The sequence below is a fragment of the Meles meles genome, chromosome 11 (genome assembly GCF_922984935.1).
Source record: "Meles meles chromosome 11, mMelMel3.1 paternal haplotype, whole genome shotgun sequence".
Lineage (NCBI taxonomy): Eukaryota > Metazoa > Chordata > Mammalia > Carnivora > Mustelidae > Meles > Meles meles.
The window spans coordinates 78,868,090-78,895,705 of record NC_060076.1 but is presented as its reverse complement, the minus strand read 5'-3'; the positions used below and the strand labels follow the sequence as shown (position 1 = coordinate 78,895,705).

The following is a 27,616-nucleotide window of genomic DNA, read 5'->3' as shown; positions in this document are numbered from 1 at the left end:
TCTTTAGTGAGCAGGAGAAGAAAAAAACAAGGAAAGCTAATGGCAGAACATTTCAGACAGGTAAGAGAGGCGTTGGGGTCACTGCAGTGTTCCTGCAGCAGGTAGAGGAAAGTTTCAACAAAGATATACGATCTATGGCTGTGGTATGTCAGAGACAAAACTGTTTTTAAAATCTTGAACCTGTTGCTGTCTGGGTTCTCATCAGTTTCATGAGAAGGGTGGGTCTGGAATCCAGATTATAGGGAGTTGAAGAGGAAGTTGTGTGTGTGTGTGCAGGAGGGGGTTCCTGAGAAGTGGAAAGAGCAAATTTATACTAGTTTTTAGTGAAGTTTGGCTCTGCAAAGTCAAGGACACATACACACACACACACACACACACACACACACACACAGAGTCCAATAACTGAAGAGGGCAAAAAAGGTTATTTTAATTAAATTTAACAAACATTTATCAAGTGCCAGTTATGTACAGGGCAGACATTAAGGGCAGTGGAAGACACAAAAAGTGATTAAAATACAGTGTTTTTTTTTCCTTCTGAAAAAGTGCTACCCCAAGTTCTTTTGGCATTCGCTAGGCAGTTCACCTCAAGATTCTAGGGCTGCTGGTATCCAGCTGGCTAGCCAAAGGCCAGAATCAGTGACCGCACAACTGAAGGTGGGAGCGAGCCCTGGACAATCAACAGCATTGAAAGGAGGAGGGATGGACAGCTGACACGGCCCATGTAGTGGGGGAAGGGTCTTGGCCGCAGAAAGGAAAAGGGCCCCTCCTTCCTCAAAGGTGGATAGATGGAGAGAAGAGGAGAAGCTGGTGTCAGAGAGGCTTTGAGGTGGGATGGTGAGGCTCTCAGGAAGTCTCTCCTGTGAATGGCTTGTGCAACAGACTCGGGGTGTCTTTTCTGCCTTTGAAATGTTCCTGGTTGGGTGGAAAAATGAGGGTGATAGTGCTTATTTTTTGCCCTGAGAGAGAAAAATAGAAGTGAAACACTTGGTTCATTGAAGGTATTGTTTCCAACTGAGGCTTTTTTTTTTTTTTTTTTAATGTCTAATGAAATCGATGTACATACTTTGAAATTACCGAGGTATTCCGAGTCTCAGTGCGTGCAGGGAGCCAGGGTTTGCGTCAGATAAAGACTCGCAGAGCTTAGCATCTGAGAAGGGTGATAAGACAGACACATTTGCAGGCTCTTAATAAATGCTCACCAATTGAACTCTGATCGGAGGTACAAAGTGGCTGCGTGCCCGACCCATACACATGAAGTCTTACGAGATTGAGAGGAGGAAGGGAATTGGAGCAGTTTCTGGTGATTGCTGTTGAATCAGGTTTTGAAATAAATTTGCCATATATTTGCCTTGTTTTCTTCATAGACATTACTTTCTGGACATTTAGAAAATACGATCATGTGCTCATACTTTTTGGTCACAGCTAAGTTACAGTATATAAAAAATTAGGAACATGACTTTGGCTACTCAAAAGGAGAAATAAACCTCATTGAGCTATCCATTTAGGTGGTGCTTTGGGGGACTGTGGGGTGGCTGTCAGTTGGAGGAATATCTTGATCGCGGCTCTGATTTTTCGATGTTATGTATGTAAACTTGCTTTAAAAGTGTTAGTACCTTTAAAAAAAAGTGTTAGAACTTTACTTTATTGACTGTATTTTAAGTGCATGTAGCCAGAAAACAGTTGCAGGTCACTTGGAGAAAAGAGCTAATTAGTGCTATACTTTGACTTTTATAGTCAGACACAGGAAGACGACAGGTAGAGGGGAAGAGGAAGGAAATAAAAGTGATTTGGCGAGGAGGAAAAAACCATTCACCTTTTTCTTCGAAGTATTTTCTTTAAATATTAAAAAAAAGGCATTTCAAGATCCTTTTTATCGGTGAAGGGGAGCAGCATACGGGGTCCTGCTTGGAAAGATTCTAGAGGACTGTTGGGCTATCATAGGATAGATCTGACAAGTGATTTACTTGAAGGCATTAATTAAAATGCAGTTGCTGCAAAAGTTAGTCTGAGAATTCCTCAGCACTTCTTCTCCTGGAACACCATTAAGCAGGTCTCCAGTGGAAGGGGGTTCCTGTGGAAGGACATACTTAACTTGTGAGATCTCCCCTCACCTCCCCCTCCTCCTCTCTGCTCGGAAGAGGTAGCCAGGCCTGCCCAGAGCAGTTCCTGTAGCCCAGCGTGATGTGGCCTCTGCTGAGGTCAAGCACTCCCGTTCCAGCCTCTCGAGGGCTTTCTACATGTGTCGCCAGTGTGCTGGGGAAAATGACTTTAAACTCTTGTCAGCACGGTTACCGGTGCATGCATCACAGTCCCCCTCAGATAAACCTGTCACAACACAGAGGCGGCCGCTGGAGAAGAGTGCGAGGGCAGGCCTCTAGCTTTCCGTTCGAGCATCACTAAACGTGCACAGAGTGCCCAATTATTTCAGCATTATTGAGCAAGCCTACAGGAGGACCCCAGCCTTGCTACATTAGATTTTCTTTAGTAATTTGCTCAAGTACCGCTGAGGACACTTAAAGGGCTTAAAACGGTGGCTGCAACCAGTTTCCTTTTCTGGGTTGTTAATTCAGGTTTTCTCTTTCAAATTAACTCTCGCTGCATGCTGTGCAGCAGCTCTGGGAGAACTGTTTAACACTAATTTTCTCAATTTTCAGCTTTTTTTGTTCAACATAACTGCTTTAACAGTTAGTCACGTATATGTTTTGATTAGAAATGTACGCTCGCAAGGCCGTATGTTTGGGAGAACAAAATACAGACATTTTGTTGAAGAAATCTGAGTTTCAGCTATTAAAAGGTACTTAGCTAATTTCACTATTTAAAAATTAAGTCCTTACAGTAGGGTGCAAACCCCCCAAATCTAAGTTAATAAGAGCGTTTCTCCACTCTACGTCTCCCTCCCTCCCTTTTCTAAAAAATCTGTATACGAAGGACAAATCCTTCCTTCGTGGGTGCTGGCTTTTCCGTGATCTTTTTGCACCTCGTTTCTTTTCATGGTGGGGGGACGCGGTTATAGGGAACAAGTTCAATATCTTTGTCTCATTCCTCACAGCAGCAACAACTCCAGGCCCAGCATTTATCACATGGACATGGTCTGCCGGTGCCTCTGACCCCACACCCTTCGGGGCTTCAGCCCCCTACCATTCCTCCCATCGGGAGCAGTGCTGGCCTTCTGGCCCTCTCCAGTGCCCTGGGAGGCCAGTCCCACCTGCCAATTAAAGACGAGAAGAAGCACCATGACAACGATCACCAAAGAGGTGAGTGAGATGTCAGTCTGCTGTTACCTGCCCGCCACCCAGGGTGGGTCCCGGATACCGTTGTTTAGTCTGTCTCTGGATTTAATTTTCCCAGTGACTACACAAAGGATTTCTGCTGGAAGGTAAATGAATGATTGGAAGCAGTCTTTTTCCAGAGGATCCCCTGGTGGTTGGCAACAGTGAATGCAGTCCCCAAAGGCAAGGGGTCCTATTTCCTGGTTATTGCCTTTGATCCCGTCTTCCCTCCTATGTTCCCCAGGTCTAAATCAGTCATGAAATCCGGCAGTGCTCTGTGTTTGAAATAGTGAGTGGCATTAATAGCTGATTTTGACCTATTCTATTTTGGGGGAGGGCTTACTGATAAAGACTCACTTGATAATTTGACAGTCAGTTATTATTTATAAATCAGAGCAGCCTATATGGTGCAGTAAAAATCTCTCAGGTAAGAAAACAACTTTAGTAGTCTTAGTAATTGAGAAAGTGCAGCCCAAATTAATGAAATCTGCTGGTTTAACTACCTCTCTCACTCAGGCTGTCTAGAAGCTTGAAATTAACTCATTTTTTCTTATAAGAACAACACAACTGTTTATGCTTAATAACTGATTTAAAGGACAGTTGTGCTCCTTCTAGATTGGTTTTCTCCCTCCATTAAAGTATCTGAATGGTTCAGAGATACTTGATGTGACCATGTTTGTATGGTGCTTACTAATAATTTTTATTAGCTGCAGAAAAGAAATGAAGAAGTCTCTCCCAGCATTCCTTTGTGGGAATTTAGTTAGCACATGGGTGGTTGATTGGTTAAGAAGGGTGTGGTTATAATTAAAGCCTCATATCTACTCCTGTTTCAGTGTCATTACTGTGAATTGCAATCTTGAGTAAATGATTTTTATCACATAAATATAAATTTCCCATATCTGATGTTGGAAGCACTGTAATATTTCTCATCCAGTTACATTAATGCTATGATGCAGATCCGAAGCATGACTGTGAACACTTTTTTAAGTGGACAGGTTGATAAGGAATATAAATAATCTGAATATCCAGCTTTAGTTTCTGAAATTGTGTCAGAGGTAGATTGGCGCTTTGTGGATATCGTTGAGCAGTATTAATAATTAACTTTACTGCAAAGATGACATCTGTGCCATGTATTATTTAGCAGAGATCAAGTTTGATAAATATATGATTTTATGTAAACTAACTGGTACTTTTCTTTTTTCTTCTTCCCACCACCTGTGTTGCTGCTGTATGGCCTATAGACAGAGACTCCATCAAGGTAGGACTCAACTTCACAGATGAAGGGATGGCTTAGAAGGTCTCTAAAGGATTTGAATAAATCTAGCGATGGTGAATTCTCTGAGATTTACCGAATGATTTGGTGGGCTTTACCAAAATGTGGTTAACTGTATTTTTGACTACTATCAGTTGTGTTGTTGAGATTTTTGAAAATATTGGTCTCATTTTTCTATCACAATTGGATTTGTAGTCCAGGATGGAACTATGGAAAATCTGCCTCACATTGCTTCTTTCATTATGTCTTGCTTTGTGAGGAAGAATAACTTTTTCTCCAGTTAGGGTTTGACTGTAAGATAAATAATAATGAAAAGTAAATAAATTGATTTACAAGAAATATACATTAGTCTCATTTTAGAAAACAGTTCCATCCTACAAAACTCCCTAACAAAATGTATGAAAGCATTCTTCTCTGCCAGAAAGATATTTATTTATTTAACAATATCTTGTGTTCCAGTATAGCAAGTTATTCTCCTTAGGGTTTGCATCTCTCTTATCTGCCTCTCTGTCTCTTTACAGACAAGTTGTAGGCAAAGAGGAAAAGTATGTAGGGCCTAATGATTTGGATGTGCTTGTGTAACACCGGAGTGGGATGTGCTAAGGATGCCTGAATTTATAGAGTAAGCAAACAAGAAAAACTGGCTACCACGGCAGGAAATGAGGAAAATATGAAAATTGCTTGATCACTTTTGAGCCAGGCACAATGTAAATACGCCACTGTGTTATGCGTAATTGCCTGTATGTATGTGTTCTGTAGAGATTAAAAGGACAAGGCAGTTCTCAAGCATTGGCCAGTGCTCAGATGCTGTCAAGTCCTTTCCTTGTATTTTGCAACAACTGTTCTAGAACATAGGCAGCTACTTGTAGTTTTTAAGGAAGTTGTGGGTATGAAGACGAAAATCTTCCCCTGAAACCACCTGTGCTGTCACTTTGAACGCCTTTTTACTCCTTGTCTTTTTTCCCACAAGCCTTACATAATGGAAAATAAAAATTAAGTATCTATTTTACCCTTCAAAATTCCTTTGGAGTTTGAAAGGGCATCTGTACACCCATAGAAATGTCAACATTTACAGTTGGAACTGCACACACTGAATTATTTAATTATGCTCTTACAGTTGTGTATTTTGTTGTTTTAATATGCATATCGGGACCTAGATTTTTAAAACAGCAATTTTGATCTGAGTGTTCCACACATGTGTACTTAGGAAGTGGTAGGTAAATGCCTTGACCAGGATTAGCTGATAGCAGCTGTTGGAAAGCCTGTCTAGTTTTTCTGGGGCCAATAATAATATAAACATTCCCTGCCTTCTTATGATAAATACATACCTTAAGGCAGGCCAGTGAACTAAACAAAAGCCTCCTCTCCTGCCCCACTCTGAGAAGACTGTGAAAATATTTATACTCCAGTGCACACTTTTGTGTCAATTACATTTTATATTCCCTTATGCCAGAGTAGGGCGTATTTTGAAATCATCTATAATCATTCTGGATGAGTCTGGGAGTGAGTGTCTATATAGCTAGAAGCCAGGGGGAAAACAAAGAGGAAATAGAGGTGGATGATTTGGCCTTGATTTATTATGGGACAGTAGCTATAAATAGATGTTTTTGTTGGGAACGGTTCTCAAGATTTGAAGTTGTGTCAGTTTTGGGGCTGTGCTCTGGCTTTGTAAGGTGAAACAAGTTTGCTAATTTTCGTAAATGTGTTTCTGTGATGCTCAGAGAAGCAGTTAGTTGCTTGTTCCCATTGATGGTCCTCATCCTCTCTTAAGTGGCTCCTGGTTAAGAGGGGCTTTTTATGATTGTCTGCTGTGTGACTTGAGATGGTTTTTATCAGCCAGAGCGTGCCAGTTGCCTGCAGCTGGAGTCAGGCTTGTATGAAATAATTTATTCATGCAGGATAATGCTCCTTAACATTTAACAGGTAATGAACGTGACATAAATTGCCTTCTTGCTTTTAATTTTTCCCTTTCCTCTTCTAATGTGCAAACAGGCAGCTCTGGTACTCTAAATAATAAGTAATTTTTGGCCATCTGTCAAAAGGAAATTTCAATACAAATTTAAATTAATGGTGCCTGAAATTTTTTATAGCTCCTCTAAAAGCCTCTAATGTGCAGAAAATTCTGAATCTGCTGGTAGTAATTAGTGTTGCATGTAATGAGGATGTGGGCAATGTTATACAGCCCCAGTGTAACATTTTGATATGGTAGCAAAATTTTGATTTATACAAGGTTGTGGATGGGTTTAATTGTAAGAGACACTAAAATGTTTTCTTGACGTTACAGATTATTAAACAGGGCAGATTTCAGAATAGCTCATAAAATGTAATTTAAACTTACTGTAAAGATTCAGGTAATTAAGGTGCTTTACCTTTTTAGGTGTCAAGTAAAGTGAGAGAAATTCACTTGTGGAAGTGTTGGGCCTTTTTCTTCCTTTTCCTTTCTCTTCTTGGAAGTTCTGTGGCCACTAAACCACATGCTATTGGCTTTATTGATCTTGTTTTCTATAACTCCAGTAGCCAAGTTCATTCCTAAGCCTTTTATTTACAGACCTGAATCTGAAGTTTTTCAACAAGGGTAGAGAACGGAAATATGAACCTAAAGGAGAAAGCACTATGCGAGCCCCAGAATCAAGCTTATTTGAGGAAGAGAAACCAGAAACGGGGTGTATGCTAGGGCTGTCGAGGTAAGGGTTCAGGGCACCTGCTTGTCACGTGGCTATCTAGGAACTCCATGTGTCCAAAATGAAGCCTCAGAAACATGGATCATGATCCACTCTTGTCCTTAGTGGTAGGTTGGAATGCCCAAATTTTGCTGTCCCAAGAGGCCCCAGAATGAGTCTCCTGCCTTCCTCTCCTCACTGGCGACTTTCTCACCGTCTTCTGGGGTGTTTAGTACTGTTTCTCTCATCCCTTGAAACAATATAAGCAAAACCAAGGCAGCATTTTCTAGGGTGGTGGAACCTTCCAGTGTTCAGGCCTCCCGAGGGCAAAGAGGTAAAAGTTGATTGGCTCCAAAGTGGTGACAGAGCAAATATTTCCACAGGCTGCCAGGGGCTGCCCAGTTGCGGGTGGTACCGGTTCATGAAGAGAAGTCATCACGTTCGTCACATCACTGCCCATTCTCTCCTGAGTGGCTGATGTGAGGATAATGATTCAGAGCTACCGAAGCCAAGTTACCCAAAACTTGCTAGGGAATTTGAAGTTGAGAAATTAGTCTTATTACCCCCAAATGTCTACAGGTCTCTAATGCCCTCTAGCAAATAATGGTATACAAATGAAGACAAAATTCAATAGAAATAGCAAAATTCACTGTCACCAATTATTGATAAGTTCCACGGCCCCTCCCAAGTTGATATTATTGTGCAAACTTTATCTCTTCATTGGTCCTTTTAATGTATATTTTATATCCTATTTTTTTTAAAATATTTTATTTGACAGAAATCACAACTAGGCAGAGAGGCAGGCAGAGAGAGAGGAGGAAGCAGGCTCCCTGCAGAGCAGAGAGGCCGATGCGGGGCTCGATCCCAGGACCCTGAGATCATGACCTGAACTGAAGGCAGAGGCTTTAACCCACTGAGCCACCCAGGCACCCCTATATCCTATTTTTTATCCCAAATGTCATAACCTTGAGTCAGATCTGGGAAAGGATTTCCCATTTTTTTTTATTTGTAAAGTGGAGCATAAGTACATTTTTTTTCCTGCAAAGTGGTGGTGCTTTTCTTATTTCATTGGCTCGTCTTCCCCAAAATGCTAAGTGCCTCATCAGAGTATGACCATTTTTAGTGACTTGTACACTGCCAGATTAATCTCCAAAAACAGTGTACCACCTTAAAATGCCGTGTTTATTCTTACACATTCCGCTAGTATTGAAATTTATAGTTTTTGTAATTTTTGCTAGTGTAAGTATAGATGGTGCACTTTATCTTTCTAAACTTACATTTATTTTTCAAGCTAAATGCTTTTCTATGAGTGTATGTACTGTGTGTCCCCTCCATCCCTTCCTGCTGCCCATGTGAATTCTTTGTTTTTGTCTAAGAATTTTCATAATGATCTGTTTATTAGTCGCATCCAAGGCAGTGCCTATTCATTCTGCCTCAGCTGTATTTTGGTGTTTGTTCTCTGCGGATGACTAAAATTTTACATCATCATGTGTTGCTATTCTTCTCGTCTCCAGTATTTTCTGATGGCAATAAAGGTTTATCAATAGAGAATTAGACTCAGGCTATTTTTACATAAAAATTCAAGTATGTGATTCAGGCCAAGAAAGCACTTTTACCTCATTAGTTAGGTGTTAGAGGTGATAGTGGGTTTTTAGCCTGAATCAGAATAACAGAATGATTACTTCTGTTTGCCACTTAGCTTTGTACATCAAGACTTAATGGTTACGGTTCTGTTCCAGGATTTTGTGCGACCCATGTGATTTGGTGTTTTGTTTTGTTTCTTGTCTCAAGGAATATCGGTCCAAAAAGAATGTTCCTTTTATATGTTTAACCCTTTGGCATGTTTTGTGTGGGAGAAAGTGGAGAAGAAGCCACTCGAGAAAGAAGGGGGGGGGCAGTGGGAGAGGGGATAACCAGATGGTCCGGGCAGTTGTTTTTTAATCTCCCCCCACGCGCATGCAACTGTTTAAAATAAGAATGTTTGTAATTTTACCTTTCAGGAGAAAGCTTGGTGGGATTAATTTTCATTACTATAGTTTTTAGAAGGTTGTATTATAGAAAGACAAAGGCATAAAGTAAGAGGAGACTGGATTAAAAAGAGGAATATTAAGGAGAGAGTATAAACAAAAAATAAAACATAAAACAAACAAAAACACCACCACCCAACTTAAACTGTATTGGGGCTTGCATTATGTCCTATTTTTTCCTTCAGTCATCAGTAATCTGAGAAAAGAAGCTGTGTAATTAAGGACTGTAATTTGGACACTGCATTTTATCTGCTCTGACCTCAGGAAAAATAAGGTGGATTCCTACTCAGTCCCACTGCTGCGTGTGTACCTCATAGTTCCGATTTCAGCTGGGAGGGTGGGTGGCATATATGCTTATTAGTCTTTTTTCCGACATGAGGAAAGGCTTAGAGGTGTTAAGGCCCTGTCCAAGGTCACATAGCCAGTGCCTCCCTCAAAGAAAAGCTTTTTGGATGATTCAGTCTGATTCTTTGTTAATAAAAATTTGAAATATACTTAGAAGTAGAAATAATAGTGCAAAGATCCTCCATATACTTAACATCAAGGTGTAAGAGCTATCAATTTTTAGCCACATTTTAATCTATTCCTTTCTTTCTTTGCCGAAGTAGTTTAAAGCAAACCCAGATAGCATGCATTTTGCCTATATGTACTTCAGGATGTAAAATGAACACATCTCTTTAAATAATAGACATTTTTTGGTCTAAAAAGAGATATCCAGTAATAGATGTAGTGCCTCTAATCACTCAATAAAAGCAATTATTTGATAGCTTCTAATATCTAGCCTATAAGCAAACTTCTTTGATGATTTCCAATAATTGGTTGGCTTTGAAATGGGGTCCAGATAGGATCCATTTCATTTTGTTGTAATATCTCTCAGGTTTCTTTTAATTTAAGTGTTTCCTTCACTTTTAAAATTTTTTCCTGTGCCACTGACTTGTTGAAGAACCTGATGTAGCTTTCTGTAGGATGGCCCATATTCTAGATGTCTCTGTGGGCTTTCTTGTGGTGGCAGGAATGCTTTCTGCTCAGTCATACCAGGGAAAGTCTTTTTCTTGTGCTGGGAAAATGGGTAGAAGAATGATTTGCACGTAAGTGTTGGCGATGAACAGTTTAATGAAATTTAATAATAAACAAGGGAGTAAAATATCTAGAAATGATGCTGATCAGTGATAAATAGAATTCTCTTCGTATCCTTTAACCTTCGAACACAGACTGTGGTGTTTATTTGAAATCCAACTCCACTTTCCAGACATAAATATTGCTTAAGCCAGACCTTTAAAAATAGATTTTTTAAGTAGGATTTTTCAAATATGTTAAGTACATCTGTTTCCTTGTGGGTGGTGACCTATAGATGCTGTGTGTCCTAACAGAATAAAGTTCTCTCCCATTAAATTTTTAGCTCCTTGAGGGCAAGAATCTTAATCTGCTTTGTTGGAACTGTATAGGAAGACAAATCAAGGATTAGTTAAGATGGGAATTGTAATACAATTAGGAAAATCCAGACCCTGCTAAGAATTCTCTCTCCCTCTAGTAAGCTGTGTGTCAGTGGCAAGTCACTTTAACTTCCTGGATCTCAAACGTAATGCTAGGTATTTTCTCAAGCATTTGGAGTTAGATGGTTTCTTATGTAGTTCAATCCTATATTACAAGTGAATTTTACAATAAAAATCTTAATACCATTCATCAATAAAGATCATACCATTAGCTACATAAACACAGTGGTAATTGTATTTCATTTTGGGGGTTGAGGGTAAGGGGATAGTTTAATATTTTAAGGTATGTCTCTTAAGCATTCAATGTTTAATTCTTCAATTTTACAAAATAAGGTGGTAATTTGAAATTAAATTTCAGCATCATTGTTGCTTTTTTGTTCTTTATAGAAGTATTTGTTTCTAATGTGTATTTTATAATTTAGAGTTACCTTATCAAAGGACAGCCAGGAACTTTTGTTCTGTGGGTTTATGATGCAGTAATTTGTTCAGTATTAATTGATACCTGCCTCTAGGCATGTGAGCTGTGTGAAATGTAACAGGTGCCCTAATTCCAGAAAATATGTTGTAATTGTTTGTTTGTCAAACAGATGAATAAATATCTTTAGGGCATAGCTGGTCCTCAGGTGGCAAGCATGAATGGATTAATGATGTGACTGGGGGAGACATGCTTGTTGGCTGTGCCCTCCTCCACCACTGATCATCCAGGCAGAACAAATAGTAATTAACGGGGGCGGGTTGGTGGTGGGGTCTGCCTTCCCCAGTTGATTTTTGGCAAGGGTGGTTTCTTTTCCTCCATGAACCAGTCCTCTTCCTTATTAGATAAACATTTTTATCCTGATGTTTAGTGTATATAAATATAAAAAGAAAAATATAATTAATTTTATTTCTTAAAAAGAAATTTTAAAAAAGAAATATAAATTTCTTAGTTAGAATGCACTCCATCTATTTCATGGAAACTATTGCACGGTAAAGTTAATATCTTAAATTTTTTGAATTTTTAGAGGGGCCCAAGACTTACTTAAATGTTTTAACTAGCACTTTAATTTCAAAAGCATTTTTTTCTCAAAAAGTAGGTGATTCTTCCAAAAGAGCTATCCCAAAGAATTGTTCACCATCTTTTTTGGTGTTCTTCCAGTAATATTTACTCATACCTACTCTGGCAAAATTCTAAGATCACCTGGCGTAGCTGCATAGTCTCGCTTCTCTGCTGGTAATGATTTCTTTTACCTGTATCCAACTTACGTATTTTGTTCTATGTTGGTTTGGAGTAATTCATGTATCTTTTAGGTTAAAGGCTCCCTACACCTGCGGGCCACCACTAAGGGTTATATTTTCAGAGGTAAAGAGGAGTCATATCTAATAATTACCATGGGAGCTGCTCTGGGACAGGATTGAACACAGTTTGGGTCTCATGAAAGAGGACTAGAAAGGAAGTGTGCTGAAGGCTGAGTAGTACTTTCTGCAAGAATTTTAGATTCTTTGAAATAAGCTTGCCATTAAGTGCACGTAATAAAATCATATTTCAACACTAAATGCTGCTTAAATCTGTCAAATCAAAACTTTCAATCTTAGAGTTGAATACTTAGTTGTTTTACTTTGAATCTAAAAATCAAACCAGAGTACTGTTACTTTATTAGATACATTATTCAGAACCAATCCCAGTTGTTTCCGCCTGTAATAAATTATAGTGCTATAAAAAACTTTTTGGACTTCCCTTACTAGTATTGTAACTTAGATTCCTACTTATCTATGATAGTTGTAGTTGGTGATTAAGCACCCTCCTCCCCCTACCCAGGGGATCCCCCCAGTACCTGTGGTTGAGCGTGAGCCCTGTGGAAAACAGCCACATGCACTTGTGTGGAGCCCACTCTTGCATCATCTCCCTTCCTTCCCTCTCTGTCGAATAGTCCATCCCCTCCGCAACCTCCAAACGTGCAAGAAAAACTTATGCTTTCCTGTCCTTTGCAGCCCGCCACCCTTGTACTGAATTGCAGTGGGATGGAAGTTAAAATGTCTTAAGTATGACTATTGTAAGTGAGCTTTCTAAGAGGGCGATAGGGTGAGCAAGAGGAATTCTTTTTCATGGAAATGGACTCATTATTTAATTGTATCACACCCTAAGGATTCTTGAATCTGTCTTTCAAAATTGGTACTTTTCAAGTTGCTGAGTATTCAGATATAAGGGGAGGAAGAGAAGGAAGGGGGGAGGTAAACAGGTTAGTGATGCCACCCAATGAGAGAGGCCAGTAGGCGAGATAATAACACATTTTTATTTACTACTTATAGTCATTTTAATTGTAGAATTTTTGACTATAATCTTCATTTATCTTTCTTTAAACTTCTGTTTTCTTGAGCGACATTTGGCCTTTGAACAACAAAATAAAATTGGAAATGCTAATGTTTTGAGCCAACTAAAGGCGGAAAATAAAAATGTCACCATGGTAACAAAGCTGCTTTCTAGATGGTTTCCTAAGATATGCCTGAACTAGAAGCAGATGTCTGATTTGAGAATCTTGCCTCCTTCAATGTAAACAAATAACTTCTGGGCAGGTGTTGGAAATAATATGGAAATCCTATTAAGGGGCCCTGGGTTCCTGTCAGTCAGGAAGCCCGTGCCACAAAAGGGCTGGTTGTCACATAAAGGAGCAGAGTAAATTCTCATTAGGCTTGAGCTTTTCCCAGGAAATGATTGTCTCGGTGTGTTCGCTCTCCTGTGAATCTGAATGTAAGCTGTTGCTTCTATTGATCTATTCACTGGCTTTATTTTTCTCCTCTTCATTCTAGATCCTCCCTCGCCCGGCCAGCCTGTATTCTCCCCCTCACCCACCCCTTCCCTTTAGATTAACACTTGATCTGTGCTACTGCTCTGAGAGTTGTGACATTTGTGATTTTAACCTCCCACCCTGGGCTGGGCTGGGGGGGGGGTTGGGGAGGAGGAGGGGAAGTCAGTCTTCATCCCTGGGCCTGTTGGACAAAGAACCTGACTGATTAGGCCACGGCCGGGGCCGTTTGGAGCCAGCACAGTGAGCGACTGCCAGTCCTGAATACTGTTCTGTGTGTATTTACTCGGGGTTCTATTTGTGTTAATTAAGCAGAAACTAAAAGCATGAAGAGGCAGAATTTTGTGAACTTTTTAAAATGTACCTAGTTGTCTTGGTAAGCCTCTAAAACTGTGTGAATATGTTAGCCCCAAGTCACGTGATTTTAAATTTAAATTTGTTAAAATGAAATAATAAAAAAACTAGTTTTGCGGTTGCACTAGCCACACTTCATGTGCTCAGTGGCCCTGTGTGGCTGCCGTCTCCGTGCAGGTATCACAGAAAGTTCTGTTTGGTAATAAGAGACTTTGGCCCAGTAAGGCTTGCTGGTTCCTGCTGTTCCTTCTGGTTAAAACCGACTGGGTTGTTCAAAGGCAAGGTTCTTCCCCATGCACAGGAAATAAGGGGCATGTGCATGTTTTGGTTTTGTAGTGGCTTCTCTTCTGCTCAGAAATCATTGATGTGGTCAGCTGCACTAATATAGTGATCTTTAAATGGTTGTAGGTCTTTTTTTCCCTAGTGGAACTGGTTGAGCAGTTTCACATGGATCTTCCCAAAATGGACCCCCAGTAGATGCATTTTTAATGTTTCTAGATAGAAAGTTGAGGCAGTTTGGTGGTGGTGGTGGGAGGGTTTGAAGACTGTGTATAACGATGCCTCTTTATAATACTCAGAAGGTTAAATGTGGATAAGCACAAAACAAGGCTTCAGAAAAGCCACACTATTATTATGCAGCATTTCTCGGACTATAGTCCCTGAGACGCACTTCATAAAGCCAATAAAGCTCGCACTGGTGGTCTCCCGTTGCCCTAGCAACGGACCATGGGGCACAGTGTATGTGAAATGCATGAACATCTGTGAATTAATCTTTTTTAGTTTGTTCTTTTCTTGGCACTGATTGGGCCGCTCGGGCTTGTGCCTGTGACACTGTGTGCGGAGGGGTAATCTGGAGCAGTCTCCAGGGTCTTGCCCTAAAGTGGATGGTGGAATGGCAAGTGAAGGGAGATTTATCCTGGCTAGTGCATTCGGCAGTGGAGGGATTTGGCCTGACAGCACTCTCGGTGGGATGTTATTAGCTTACTTTCTGGTGCATGGGGAAATGAATAAAAATTTTTCTAGTAAATCTGGGCATTATTGGGTTTATTGGGTTGCCCTGAAAAAATAATCTTTGAAGAAAATTGAAATAATCGCTTGTGTTTCTACCACAGTGATCAGGACTTGAAAGGTCTCTGAGTCGTCCAACACCCTTGCCCCAGCCCCAGGATTATAATCAAACTATATTGGGCTCGTCAGAGGGAGGCTCCTGAATTGGGTGCTTAGGCTGGCATCTGTTTTCATAATAAAATCTCGTAGTAGCCTAGTCTGTCCTTATTTAGGAAATTTTAAACTAAGTTGGTGACATTTTTGCCCTTGGGAAAATGGAGCAAACGATGACTAATAGAAAATTAGAGAGAGGCATCCAGGAATAATACTTTGGTTAGATAAGTTACTCCCTTACTCCTAACAGGATTGTCTTCAGTTCCTCCCATTTCCAAACTGGCGCTCCCCACCACCCCCTCCAGACGGTAGCACAGAGCCGCAGACTCTGTGCTCAGTTCCTCCTGTCAGTGCCAGATGCTTACTTGTGAACGGGTTTGCTCACCCTTGTCATTTTCAATTCCTTTCTCCTCTTCCTTTTTTCTTCCTCTCCCCTTTTTTGGTCTCCCTCTGTTCTTATGGGTTGCCCTCTTTTGTCCCTGGGGAGGAATGAAAGAGGAATGTTACATAGGAATTGTCCCATGTTGGAGGTAGTCTGTGTGTTCAGTTTGTAGGGAGAAGAAGTGCTTTAATAAGTGTATTAAGAGAAAAGAACATGCTAGTCCATATGTGATTGGCTTGATTGTCTTTAATATTGATGATCATTTAAGTAGGAAGAAATGTCAGTGTTTTCCTTTAGATACAAAAAAGGCACAGCTAAACCCCGGAGGCTGAGAGATTTTCCTGATTTTCTTTAGACAACTAACCCCAAGTTACTATTTTAATGGTTTCTGACTTCGAAACCTGTCAGTGTTGATACATGAACTTGAAAATTGAGCAATGCAGCCTAAAGAAAATATTCCAAGTTGGTAGGTATTGACTTGGCAGCTGGAGGACAAATAGGCCCGAACTGGGTCTTTGGGGGGTGCGTGGTAAACGGTAGATACAATCCCTTCCCTCAAATTGTTTTTCCATTAAAGTATGGAACTGAGATGTGCTGCCTTCTGAGTAGAATACAATATGTTAATGGATGGTTTTTCTTCATTGCTCTGTGCTTCCGGTTAGTCCTGAGTTCTTCTAAAACATGCATATGAAACTAGTTTATGGCGACCGAAGGACAGCTTTTGAAGGCAGTCTTCCCAGGAAGCTGCCAGGGCTGATGCGTAAATAGGTGCAAATCTGGAACCTCTAGCAACACTGACGGCAGTGCCAGTGGCAACATTCTGCAGACTCCCAGCCTTGATGTGGGGTGTGCCTTTTCACTCAGACTCAGGTAGTGTTTTGTATGAATCAGCAAAACAACTGGACAGATGTTTTATCACTGGACTTGTGGGTGTTCGAACCCCCTCAACTTGCTTTTCAGGTGGTTTCTCTGATTCAAAAAAGTTTTCTGTTGCTGCACCCAGTAAACAGCCCCATTTCAGTTCAGAAGAAATTGTCTTCTTTCAAGAATCTTTTTATTTTTTTCTTCAAGAATCTTTTTTAAAGTTACCAACTTTCTAGTTGATACTGGAAGCCAGGTGTCAGAAAATACAACAGAGACGGGGGTTATTAAAGACCTATAGGAGGAAGTAGAATTCTCTAGTTGTTCTTCGTGTTCTAGTCTAGTATTTGTTTTTTGAAAGCACAATTCTTTATGCCAAGAACTAAAAATTCTTAGATCTTCTGGTAAGAAGTGAGAATCCTACAGCGATGTAAGAAATGGCAGTGAGTACACTGGCTGTCGTGAGCAGACATGAGTTTGACTCTGCTGTTTCCTTCACCTGTGTTTGACCAGTAATTTTATAATCTGGCTGTTTGAAGACTGGAAAAGGAAAGCGAACACAAATAATCTAGAAGGGAAAGGTCTGTCTCTAGTATTCAGATATTTCATTCTTACTGTATGGACTAGCCTCATAAACAACATAATCCTTCAATTTTATTTTTAACTTTTTAATGTTTTATGTTTTTGAAGTGTTTATAGAAATAAAATTAATACTTTCATTCCTGTTGTGGATCATACCTGGATCTGTAAAAATACCAAAGAATTTTTAAGGGAGAAAATTCTCGCATGGTTTTCAGATGCATTGCAGTGGAACGTTTGGCATAGAAGTGATCTCAAAAGATGGGGTTCCCAAAATGACATGCTGGCTTCCTGTGGGCCTGCCCCTAACATTTATGGGGCCTGGGAAAGAATACCAATGGAGGCCCTTGTACCATATGTCTGATTATTTAAGAGTTACAAATCCAGTTAAAAAAATACACCTTCATGATTACCTGAAAGGCGAGGACTGAATTTAAGATTCTCAGGCCCCGTGGAGCTCATTGCTGGAACCACGTGGGCCCTCACCTGTGCTCTTGTAGTAGATACCCCAGCTCTCAGTTCAGAGCTTTGCTGCATGCCAGGGGCTGCCCTCAAGTCCAGGTATGCTCAAATCCTCAGCTTAGTCTACCCTTGGGGGGCTCCAGAAAGACTTGGGTAAACCCTGCACGAAGGTTGGGAATGTAGGGTCCTGGTGCCCACCCAGCTCAGGGCCCCGAGGCAGAGTGTGTGGGGCCATGTCCCTTTGGTTCTGAGGTGGGGGTCAGCTGGATGGGGGCCCAGACCCCAGTCAGAGTTCCCTCTTGCCAGGTCATTCGTTTTATGTAGACTTCACAAGCCCTACATTTAAGAAAAAAGAAAGGAAAGTGAGGCTTTGGAATGGTTACATCTCAGAGTAATTCTTCATTAAATAAACGTCAACATTTTTATTCGAAGTAGGCCAGGGGATTGATGTTCTAAAATACAGTCATTTAGGAACAGGCACTTCTAAACTATGCTTTGTAGCTCGTTAATACGTTTCTAATTATGCTTTCAAAATGCTCCGTTGAAAATCGTAAATGCGTATTATACCTGCCGGCAGTGGTCATGAAAGGCAGAAGGGGAGCTTTTAAACTTGAACAAGGTGAAAGATAGTGGAGTGCCACGGTTGCCCATGGGTTGCCCTGAATGGCTGAGTAAGAGACTGTCTGCTCCCCCCACCCCCAGTCCAGGGCATCGTGAAGCTTAGGCCTGTAGTGACAATGCCAGGCAAGGTTAGACCCAGAAGGATTAGTTGTAAAGACTTGGCTTTCTTAGACTAGAGATTATCACCGGGAGCTAACTCGGGTCATGATTTCTGTTTTCATCCGCTTTTGTTCCTTTATGTGCTTCTGCAGTCGGACAGCTGGAAAGTGCCGCAGGAATATTTGAAGAGCCCTGTTCAGTAGTTTACGTGGAAAGTCATTGAATAATTCACATAACAAATGATTAGACAAGCACTTGTCCATCTAACTGAATTATTCTACATGTTTGCTGAAGCAGCAAAGGAAGAGCACAGCGTTTCCTCCTCCAGAGGGTATACAGTGGCCATATTGACCCATCTAGTTATTGGGTTTCAGCCTTTTGTTGACATTGTTGTAAATGAAAGCAGCCCGGAAGAGCTTTGGAGCAGCTGGGCTGGATAATTGTGAAGGATTCATGCTTGTTGCTGTTACCCCCAGTGTTTGCAGTGGGTTGTTTGCTTTGACTTTTGTTGAACTGTTGACAAAAGCATTAGATACAAATGGGAACAAATAAAGTGGTGAGATGCCAGGAGGGCTTGGCAGGAGTAGAGGTTTTCATTCCGACTTAAATGGGGGCTGTCGGAACTTATCTAGATGCGAAATGGAAGGTGTATTTTGTGTGTGTGTGTGTGTGTGTGTGTGTGTGTTTAGTTTTCTTTTCAGATCCCAAACTGGAAAATAGTTTGCTGTTTATGTACCTTGGCTCACAGAGGTGAGAGATTTGAGGAGGCCACCATGTCTTACAACCTTTAAAAAGCCATGCTAGACTTCTTCCCTTCAGATGTTTTGCTGGTCAGGAATGCTGTAACACAAATAGTCAGTTTCTGGATTTCCCCTTCCCAACTTGGTGGGGGGGGAGACATTTTTAATACTGGAAGTATTTTGGATTGGGGAGATGGCACACATGACGTTGAGGTAGGGAGAATTAAGAAAAACAGTATATGCTAAAATAGTATAGCTAGCAAAATGGAAGTCATTTACTGGAACGCTTTTAATTTGGCTTAAACAAAATACTCTTTTGTATATTCAAATGGGGAGTAGCTCAGCTGTTGTGAAGCCAGAAAATTAATGGTATTTTGAGTGAAATAGCAAAAGCATGTCAACAACATAGCTGCCGATGATAATGCTGGCATTTTATTCATGAGGAATTATCAATGCAGGTTACTGGACAACATAGTGTGACTGAAAATGATTGAGTGTTGGAGAAGCTGCTGTCCTTCTGCTCGATGATTTCATTTTGAATTTGGTCTTCCTGGGGCTTCATTTGTGCATGTATTTTCCCTGTCACAACCCAAAATATAAAGTCTTCTGGGCTGAGGATTGTATGCATATTTCTCCCTTTAAAATATCCGAAGTGGAAGTTCCCTTTGAGTGTTGACTGGAAAGCTGTGGAGTATGTTTTTGGTGCCCAGGTGGTCAGTGGAGGTGATGGGTGTGCTCGGGAGAAAGGTTCCTCTAAAGAATTGACTGGAGCAAGTCTATGGGAGTTGTCTAAGGGCACCTTAACCAACAAACCTGACCACCATGCGGTCAATGATGGCAAGTAAAGGATTTGGAATAACTCGTGAGGCCAGAGAAATGTTTATAAAACTTGAGCAAGGATAGACAAACTGTGTTTAGGAAGTTAAATGCCCTCTAGGGCAGTGCATTTCAGTGCTGTGATTAATCGAAAGGTTTGCTAAAAATGTATGAGAGTGGTCAGAATAGTTAAGCCATACCTTTGTGTGTTCGGTCTTTAATTTCTGTTCGAAGCACTTTGGGCACCTTCGTTAAGATCTCCTTTGGTCGGTACTGCTTCGCCCACTGTTGGGTCAAGGAGGCTGGTGCTTCCTCTTCTGTGTTCCATTCCCCTTTGGAATTCCCTCCCCTGCTAGTGACAAAAACAATGGATGGTACCTTTGTATAGTCGCTCTTCTTTGGTTCTAGTGCCTCATGTGACCAACTCTTAAGGAATTATAGGAGGAAAGAATGGATTCTGAGTTTATGCTAACAGTGGGAATGTTCAGTTGTTTTAATCTTTGCGGCACCTATGGTCCTAGAGCCTAGTAATCATTTGAACAGGGAGGTGACTTTATGAGTAGAAGGAGACGTGACAGTACTCTCCAGTTTGCCACAAAGAACTGCAAGATGAATGCTCTCTAGGCTTCAACTTGTAGGTGATACTTTGCCAACTTCAGTAGGAGGTGATCGAGTGCAGGGATGTAGATGTGAAGTTCGTGAGGAAGAAATCCCTGAAAGGGCTGGTAGGGAGTGGGAATAGGTGCATCCATGGCCTGAGCAGTTGACACCTCTGACAGAGGTTAGTCCTCGAGAGAGGAGGCGGGGGGTTCATGCAGGTTAGAAAACATAAAAAGACAACAAGGCAAAAAGTTTGTCATTAACAAGCTGGAAGAAGAAAAGAGAGAGACCTAGACTCCACAGACTTGACTCAGCATGACTCCGAAATTACAAGAGACCTGAGCAAAAACACAATAAAAGGTTTGCTGGCAAAAGGAGTGAGTTCAAGAGAAATTGACTTAGGCCGAGATAGATAGGTGGGCCCGCTGCGCCCCTCAGGCAGTGGTGGGGGCCCCAGGCACACCCACGACCCATTTCACAGACAGCCCTACCTTTTCCCTCCTCCTCTTTTCCCACCCCTCAATCATGTCTGCTGTACTTTTAAAGCTGAAATAACATCCTCATAAAGGGTGACTCAGGGTGGCTCTTTTGTACACTGTTTGAACCACGTTTCTTCATATTGGGAAGCTGGTGTGTGTTGGGACCTGTCCACATCTGCGCGTGTGACATGCCGTGACCTCCATAACCAGCCTGCGGGTGAAAAGCAGTGTTAGGGATACTGGTTAGAAACTTGGGCTCTGGGATTAGACGGCCTAGGTTCACACACTGCCCTCTGCCATTTGCCAACATTGTGACTTTGGGCAACCTCCTTCTCTGTGCCCTTGTTACTGTAATGGGGCCCTGGTGGGGGGGAGGTGGTAGGGGTAAATTTTCAGGGGTGCCTAACACTTAGTAGGTGCCCTGTGAATCTTACTGTTAATATTTTTAGTGCACAATATGGATAATTTGAAAATAACTTGGTTTTATTTATTCTTTTGGGATTCTTTTGGGATTTAATATTTAAATCAACTTGCATTCCACAAGCAAACACCAGAAAGCAGCAAACTAGAAAGCAGAAAGCAGCAAACTAGAAAGAAATGTGTTAGGCTGTGAGGGAAATTATTCTGGGATTAAAATTTTGCTGCAGAAAATCTACAAAATGGATCTTGTACGTGCAGATGGTTGAGAATTAACTTTAGCTGAACTGAGCACATATTTAATTCCAAAGGGGATTTCGTGTTTCAGGATAGTTCAACCTCAGCTGAGAGCGTGACTTTTGTGTATTTTACAGCAAAAACCACTTGCCACTCATAACAGATGAAATTGGAGACCAAACCGGGAGAACCTTGTGGGTTCCTGTCAGTCTGAATCCTCATTTTAAAAGATATTCCCTTGCTGGGTCAGCGCACTGTGCTGCTGCTGGGAGCACCGACTAGCCTCACCCTAGCCTCACCAGCGCTGAAGGAGTGGCCTGTGGCCCGAGGTCCCACAGTTTACCTGGCGTTCTGTGGAGAGCCTCTTTTATTTTCATGTCAGATTATCTGTAAAATGGACTTCTCCCTCCAGTGCTGTAAACCGTAACAATTCTGGCATTCCTCTAATTGTGTGGGGAGAGGGGGTATACCCAATAGAGGCTTGTCGAGCAGGGGAGACTTGCTGCTTTTCATTATTTTACTACTCATACACCTAATCCCTGTCAATAAGGAAGGCTGTATGGGGGAAGAACACACATCCCTGCACTATAATACTGATTTATTTGCAGCTCCTTTTCTTCAGGCTGAGTGAACAGAGCAATCTCACAAGGCCACGAGAGTCAGTCTTGGTCTGGGCTTTGGCAGGCTTGCATCTGAGGGAGAAAAGGATGTTTGCAGCATCTGGGGTGCTGGGGAGTGACGGCAGTCCTGGGTTGCTCAGGAGCAGGGGAGGCTCAGGACTGCCACCACCCCCATTCGAGAAGAGCTCTTGTAAAGGTGGACATCGAGAAGGCCGAGGTTCACCTGGTTGCTGTGTCTTCAAGTAGCATGATTCGGTTGACCTCAGTTTCTCTAGAATGTCCGTCTAGAAGATTTCATACGGCCTATGCTTTTCAGGCCGTTGAGACAATATTTTACCTTTCTTTGCTTATCTTTCAGTGTGTACCCTTTCGGGGATGCGTGCTCTGCTCTGCTACGTTGCTGTCTTCCAGACCTTACAAAAATGAGAGCCCCCTCCCATTGTGGGGAGAGGGCACCTAGGATGTGAATTCAGATTACTCAAAGAGTCAGACTAGGATTTAAGAACATTCCATATTTTCTTAATAGGAATGACAAAAGGGCCAGAGTTCTGGAGAGCAGGAGAACACCGGGACACTGGGTGGTGCTTGCCCTGGTGGACGGGGCTTTGGCGTACCCAGGTCTCCCTTGGGGGATGGGCAGTGAGGGGCACCTGAGCAGGTAAGGATTTCAGCTTCCCCACAGGGGCCGCGACCATTCTCACAAAGTTTTAGAAGGAGTCTTTCAGATGACTCTTTGAGAAGAGAATTAACGTCACCTGGATGGCTAGAGCCGTCTTCCTGGCTAATCTGTTTTCTGTGAGACAGAGCACCTGGGAACCATCGGGCCATAGCTGGGGGCACCCCATTCTTACCACTCACCAAACCTTTGTTTTTAGGAAAGTCTTATCTCCACAAACGCTCAAGAATCCTTTGTGAGATCAACTGTACTTGAGAATTCTTGAGTTTTTCTTTTTACTTTCTCCTACCCGAAATGCCACTTTTGAGTGCTTATTAGCTCAGGTTTGAAATTTGATGAAGAGGGATTCACATTTCTCTGGTTATCGAAACTGAACAGCAACTGTGTTTCTTTGTAGAGATTTATTTTATTTAAAAGATAAGGAAAAGGAATATACGCTAGTTCAGAAAACCCTACAAAGAAAGACTCGATTAAGTGGAAACTTTCTACAGCCACAATTAGACTTCTGTTACAGAAACAAGTACAAGGGAGGCCAGGTGGGGAGTAGAATGCTCTCAGCCCAGGGACTCAATTAAAAATGCTTTAAAAATGTAATTCCAATCAATTTGGATAGTCTTAGAACATTGCAAGATGTGTGAAAACATGCTTTAAATGCCAGCAACCAGTGAAAAGGGCACGGTTTCAGAAACCCTACTATAAATTATGTGCCTTTGGCTTTCAAAAATGCGCAGGATACATCACTGAGATATTCAGAATAAATATCAGAGAGAATTGTATAGTCTTTGCATCCAAGAAGGAATGAAATTTTTAAAGAGCTAGTTTTGTTTGGGCTGAGATCCTGAATTTTTTCTTAGGGTTGTCACAACATTTGTTTTGGGAGATATACAAATCAAATCTGATTATAACAAATATCATTACAACGAAAATATCCCTATCACCAAACAATTTCTAGACCCCAACCAATAGTCCACTTACTTAAAACAATACTGAATGTAACCTAATTCCATTAAGGCAAAATAAATAATGTGGGTTAGTCTCGGAGGTTTTTCCTTTATGATGTACCTCCTGGAATCTACATATGTGAATTGGCAGTAAGTGATTTCAAAAATGTTTGTTTACCTTGGGAATATACTGTATGATTTTTTTTCTTTAAGTATAGTTTTCCTTTCAAATAATTCTGTGTATAGGTCCATATCAAAGCACTTGCTTTTGTGGGAGGGTTCCACCTCACATGAAATGTTTTGGTCTGATTCTCTGCTTTGCATATTTTAGATTTTTCTTTTTATATCTAGAAAATTTTGCATGTGTAACTTTCTCCTAAAAAACATTTAAAGTTTCAGTATAATTCCCAGTTTACTCCTTGTCAGCCACCAAAACCATAGGCCTCAACTTGCTCAAATGTAGTAAATGTGAAACAAAACATAGGCTCAAAATATAGTTATAGTGAGTGGTCATTGTCACATGTGAGTAGTTTTTGCCTCTGAGCCCTGGTGGCAGTTGCTTCCAACCTGGCTGTGTGCGCTTTTCTCAGAGGGATGGCTTTGTAGACCAAGTGGTTCTGGTTGGCGGCCTTTGCCTCTGGCTGTCCCTGGGCCCATGGCCCTGGAATCTTCCCCTTAATTGCCCACACCTTCTCTAGTCCCTTCACATGACACATGCCTCAGGCTTCCCTTCCTGTTGCGGGAGGTGGCCTGTTGCTTTCCTCGATGTTTATGAAAATTGCCAGAAGGCTGCTCAGTGTAGAGTGAAGAAGCACAGGCTTTGTAGCCACTGTCATTGATTCTAAAAACAACTCTGCCACCTGCTAGCTTTGTGATCTTGGATAATAATAATAATCAGCACTGAGGGTGTGTTTATTCTGTGCTGGCTAGGTCCTTCCCTTGCAGCTATCCTTTGGTTTAGTCATAACAGGCTGAAGAAAGTGGAACACAAAGACTAAGAAGACTTGCCCACGGTCAACCTGGAATATAATCTGTCCAATGAGCTGATTAGAAGAACAGGGTTAGTCTCCAGGGCTTCCTCTCCACCTCCACATGAGGGTCCGTTTAAATCCCATCTGAGCAGACCTTACTGGGTGTGGGATCTTAAGCCTGAGGATTAGAGGGCGTGTATGAGGAGACCCAGCAAAATGCCTGCCACTTAGGAGGACAACTGTGATAGTATCTGAGTTTCTTCCTTTCATGTCTGTCAAATGCACAAAAATCCAAAGCAAATAGATGTTGATTTTGTGCACCTGTAATAATGCTGTTGTGATGTGTTCACTTGTGTGGGGGCTTACGTGTCACACATCCTTACGAGAGTACACTCTTCACTAGGGGAAGGCATGTGTTTTTAATAATGGTGATTTGAGGCCATTTTTGTTACTCAGCATTTTGGAATGTTAAAACACAGTCCTGTGTGTGTTTTTCTGTTAGATTTCTCATATCCAACAGATGTAGCCTCCTCCTCTTACAGCTCAGAATCTGTTCTCTGATTAATTGAAATTTATGCAGATGAAAAATCAGACAAGAGTTTCACTTGTAGGCTCATCTGCTTGTTGGAAGTTAATAAAAATACTCTTACAGTCATAGAATTCCCTAATTTAGGTTTTATAGTTTGTTGTCCTTTTTCTTTCACAGAGAAACAGGGGTAGTTTTGCCTTTTATATATATATATAACTACTATTTAATAGTACTTTCTGACTTAAGTGTTGCAATAATTTGTCATTTTTTAAAAAAGATTTTATTTATTTATTTGACAGAGACAGCGAGAGGGGAAACACAAGCAGGGAGAGTGGGAGAGGGAGAAGCAGGCTTCCCACTGAACAGGGAGCCCAGTGTGGGATTCAGTCCCAGGAACCTGGGATCATGACCTGAGCCGAAGGCAGATGCTCAATGGCTGGGCTGCCCAGGCATTCCAAAAATTTGTAATTTGTAAATTATTTATGTTTGCTTACAGATGCTCATATTTTCAGTGTTCTGATTATAATTTTTATCAGCCGACTTTTGAAGATTTATGGCACAGATTGAGGAAGGACCACTTATATTTCCTAACTCAGAGGCCCTTTGGACTGTTCTCAGTTTTCTTTCCAGGCCATTCGTTCCCTCTGCCGCTACTCCTCCTCCCTCCAAAAAAGAACGACCTTGGTACCTTGGAACAGAAAAGATGGGACAGTTGGGTGGGAGTCATGGAGGAGTGAATGCTTGATTGCAGTGCTGTATGAATTTGTTGAGAATAACATGAAGAATTAAGTTGGGGGCTACATATGATTTTTATTTATACTTTCAGAATACCAAACTGGGACCCATGGCATGATAAGAGCGTTTTTGTGCCAATTTGTGAATGTATTTGGAACGAATTAAGAGAAATGGAATTTAATTAATTTATTTATTTATTTGAAGTGAAAATAAAGTGTGATATCGAGCTATCCTGTCAATTCACAATGGAAACTCATTAACAGATATTTATGACTGGGGGCTTTAATCATTTTCAGGATCGCTCTTTTGTTCCTTGTAAGCACTGTCCATGCCACCCTGATTAGTCATTCTGTTTCTTCTTTAAACACAACTCTCAGCTTTACATTAGAGAGCTGAGGTGAGGAGAGGGACATGTATGTGCCTTAGAATCCTCTACCAACCACTTTGATCTGATCAGTTCACAGGCATCTCGTAAGTGCGTAAAGTGGGGCTACCCTGGTAGAGTGGCAGTAACGAAATGTTATTTTATGCTCATTTTAGTCTACTGCCATATCTGATGGGCTGTTAATTGCCACTGATGTTTGTTTTGAAGACTCTGATTAATGGAATTCTTCACTGTTTTTTGCTCACCAAAGTCTTTCCAACACAGGGCACAACAGATAAAGTAAATAAATCAGTGCTTTTGTTACTACTGAAACTATTCTGGTTCAGTAGTCTAACTCATTGAGGGTACTTTCTAAAATAAAATATGTAGAGGGGCACCTGGTGGCTCACTCTGCTACGCGTCTGCCTTCGGCTCAGGCTCACATCTTGATCACAGGGTCCTGGGATTGAGCCCAGGGCTCCTTGCTCAGCGGGGAGTCTGCTTCTCCCTCTCCCTTCGCCCCTACCCCTGCTTGCATGAGTCCGTGCCCTCTTTCAAATAAATAAATAAAATCTTCTTTCAAAAATACGTAGAAAGAAGAAAAGCCAACTGGTGATACAGTAGAATGAGCACTGGACTGGGAGTCAGGGAATCCGCTGTGTTACTCAGCCTTGTGTCTGGCCTCTGTTCTCTCTCAACCTCAGTTTTCCCACCGGATTGCATGACTGCTTGCGTTCTTCAGAACCTAGAACTTAAGGCGTATTATATGATAAATATAATGAAGTATTGTGAATTTCGTTCAATATTTGTGAGTATTTTGATGATTCAGTATTTCATAGCAGTACTTTATTGCGCAAAAGCCCCAGTTTATTAGTGGGCCATGGGATTTTTGTGCCTTATCTCATTTTAGGGTGTCCTTTCTTTTTCCTTCAAGATGTTAATTTTAATTATATGTGAGTACTAGACCACAATAACAAGGGACAAGATGACATGGTGGGAGCTTCAAAAAAAATTTTTATGTTAATAATCACAGGTCCTGATAAACTGACTTCTTCCTTAAGCTTTTTGTAAGACACTTCTATATTTTGGATTTATATATAACCAGTGCCAGATTTAACTTTTTATTTATTTTCTTTTCTGAAAATAAACTTAACACTGAGCCTGTACTGTCCCCCAACTTTTAAGGTTTGGCGTCCTCACAGTGAAACTCCTTTTGAATTTTGTAAGCTTGTCATTAATTTCACATCTGTATTAATGTAGCCTAATGGTGGGTACTCTCTTGCCTATGGAATCAGAAGTGGACTGTGTAAGACATTTCACATTTACCAAACTCAGAAACTTCAGGAGGAAAATTAATAAAAGATTAACTTTATCAGGTGCTCTTAGTAAAACTTACTACTTTTTTGAATGCCTGTTTGTACATAAAAGTGTGCATCAGATCAGAAGCTTGTTAGCAGAACAAGTAGTGAG

General features: G+C 41.2%; 1 protein-coding gene across 9 annotated transcripts in view; it reads left to right on the top strand.

Moving 5' to 3' along the window:
• Positions 1–27,616, top strand: part of TLE4 (TLE family member 4, transcriptional corepressor) — a 142,967-nt gene that overhangs the window by 69,904 nt on the left and 45,447 nt on the right. For 7 of the 9 annotated variants that reach the window (XM_046022611.1, XM_046022608.1, XM_046022604.1 and 4 more), the window contains 2 exons: positions 3,050–3,254; positions 4,511–4,527. In XM_046022611.1, coding sequence (XP_045878567.1) covers positions 3,050–3,254; positions 4,511–4,527 — 222 coding nt within the window. The remainder of the gene's footprint in view (positions 1–3,049; positions 3,255–4,510; positions 4,528–27,616) is intronic. The other 2 variants (XM_046022605.1, XM_046022607.1) reach the window with 1 other exon arrangement.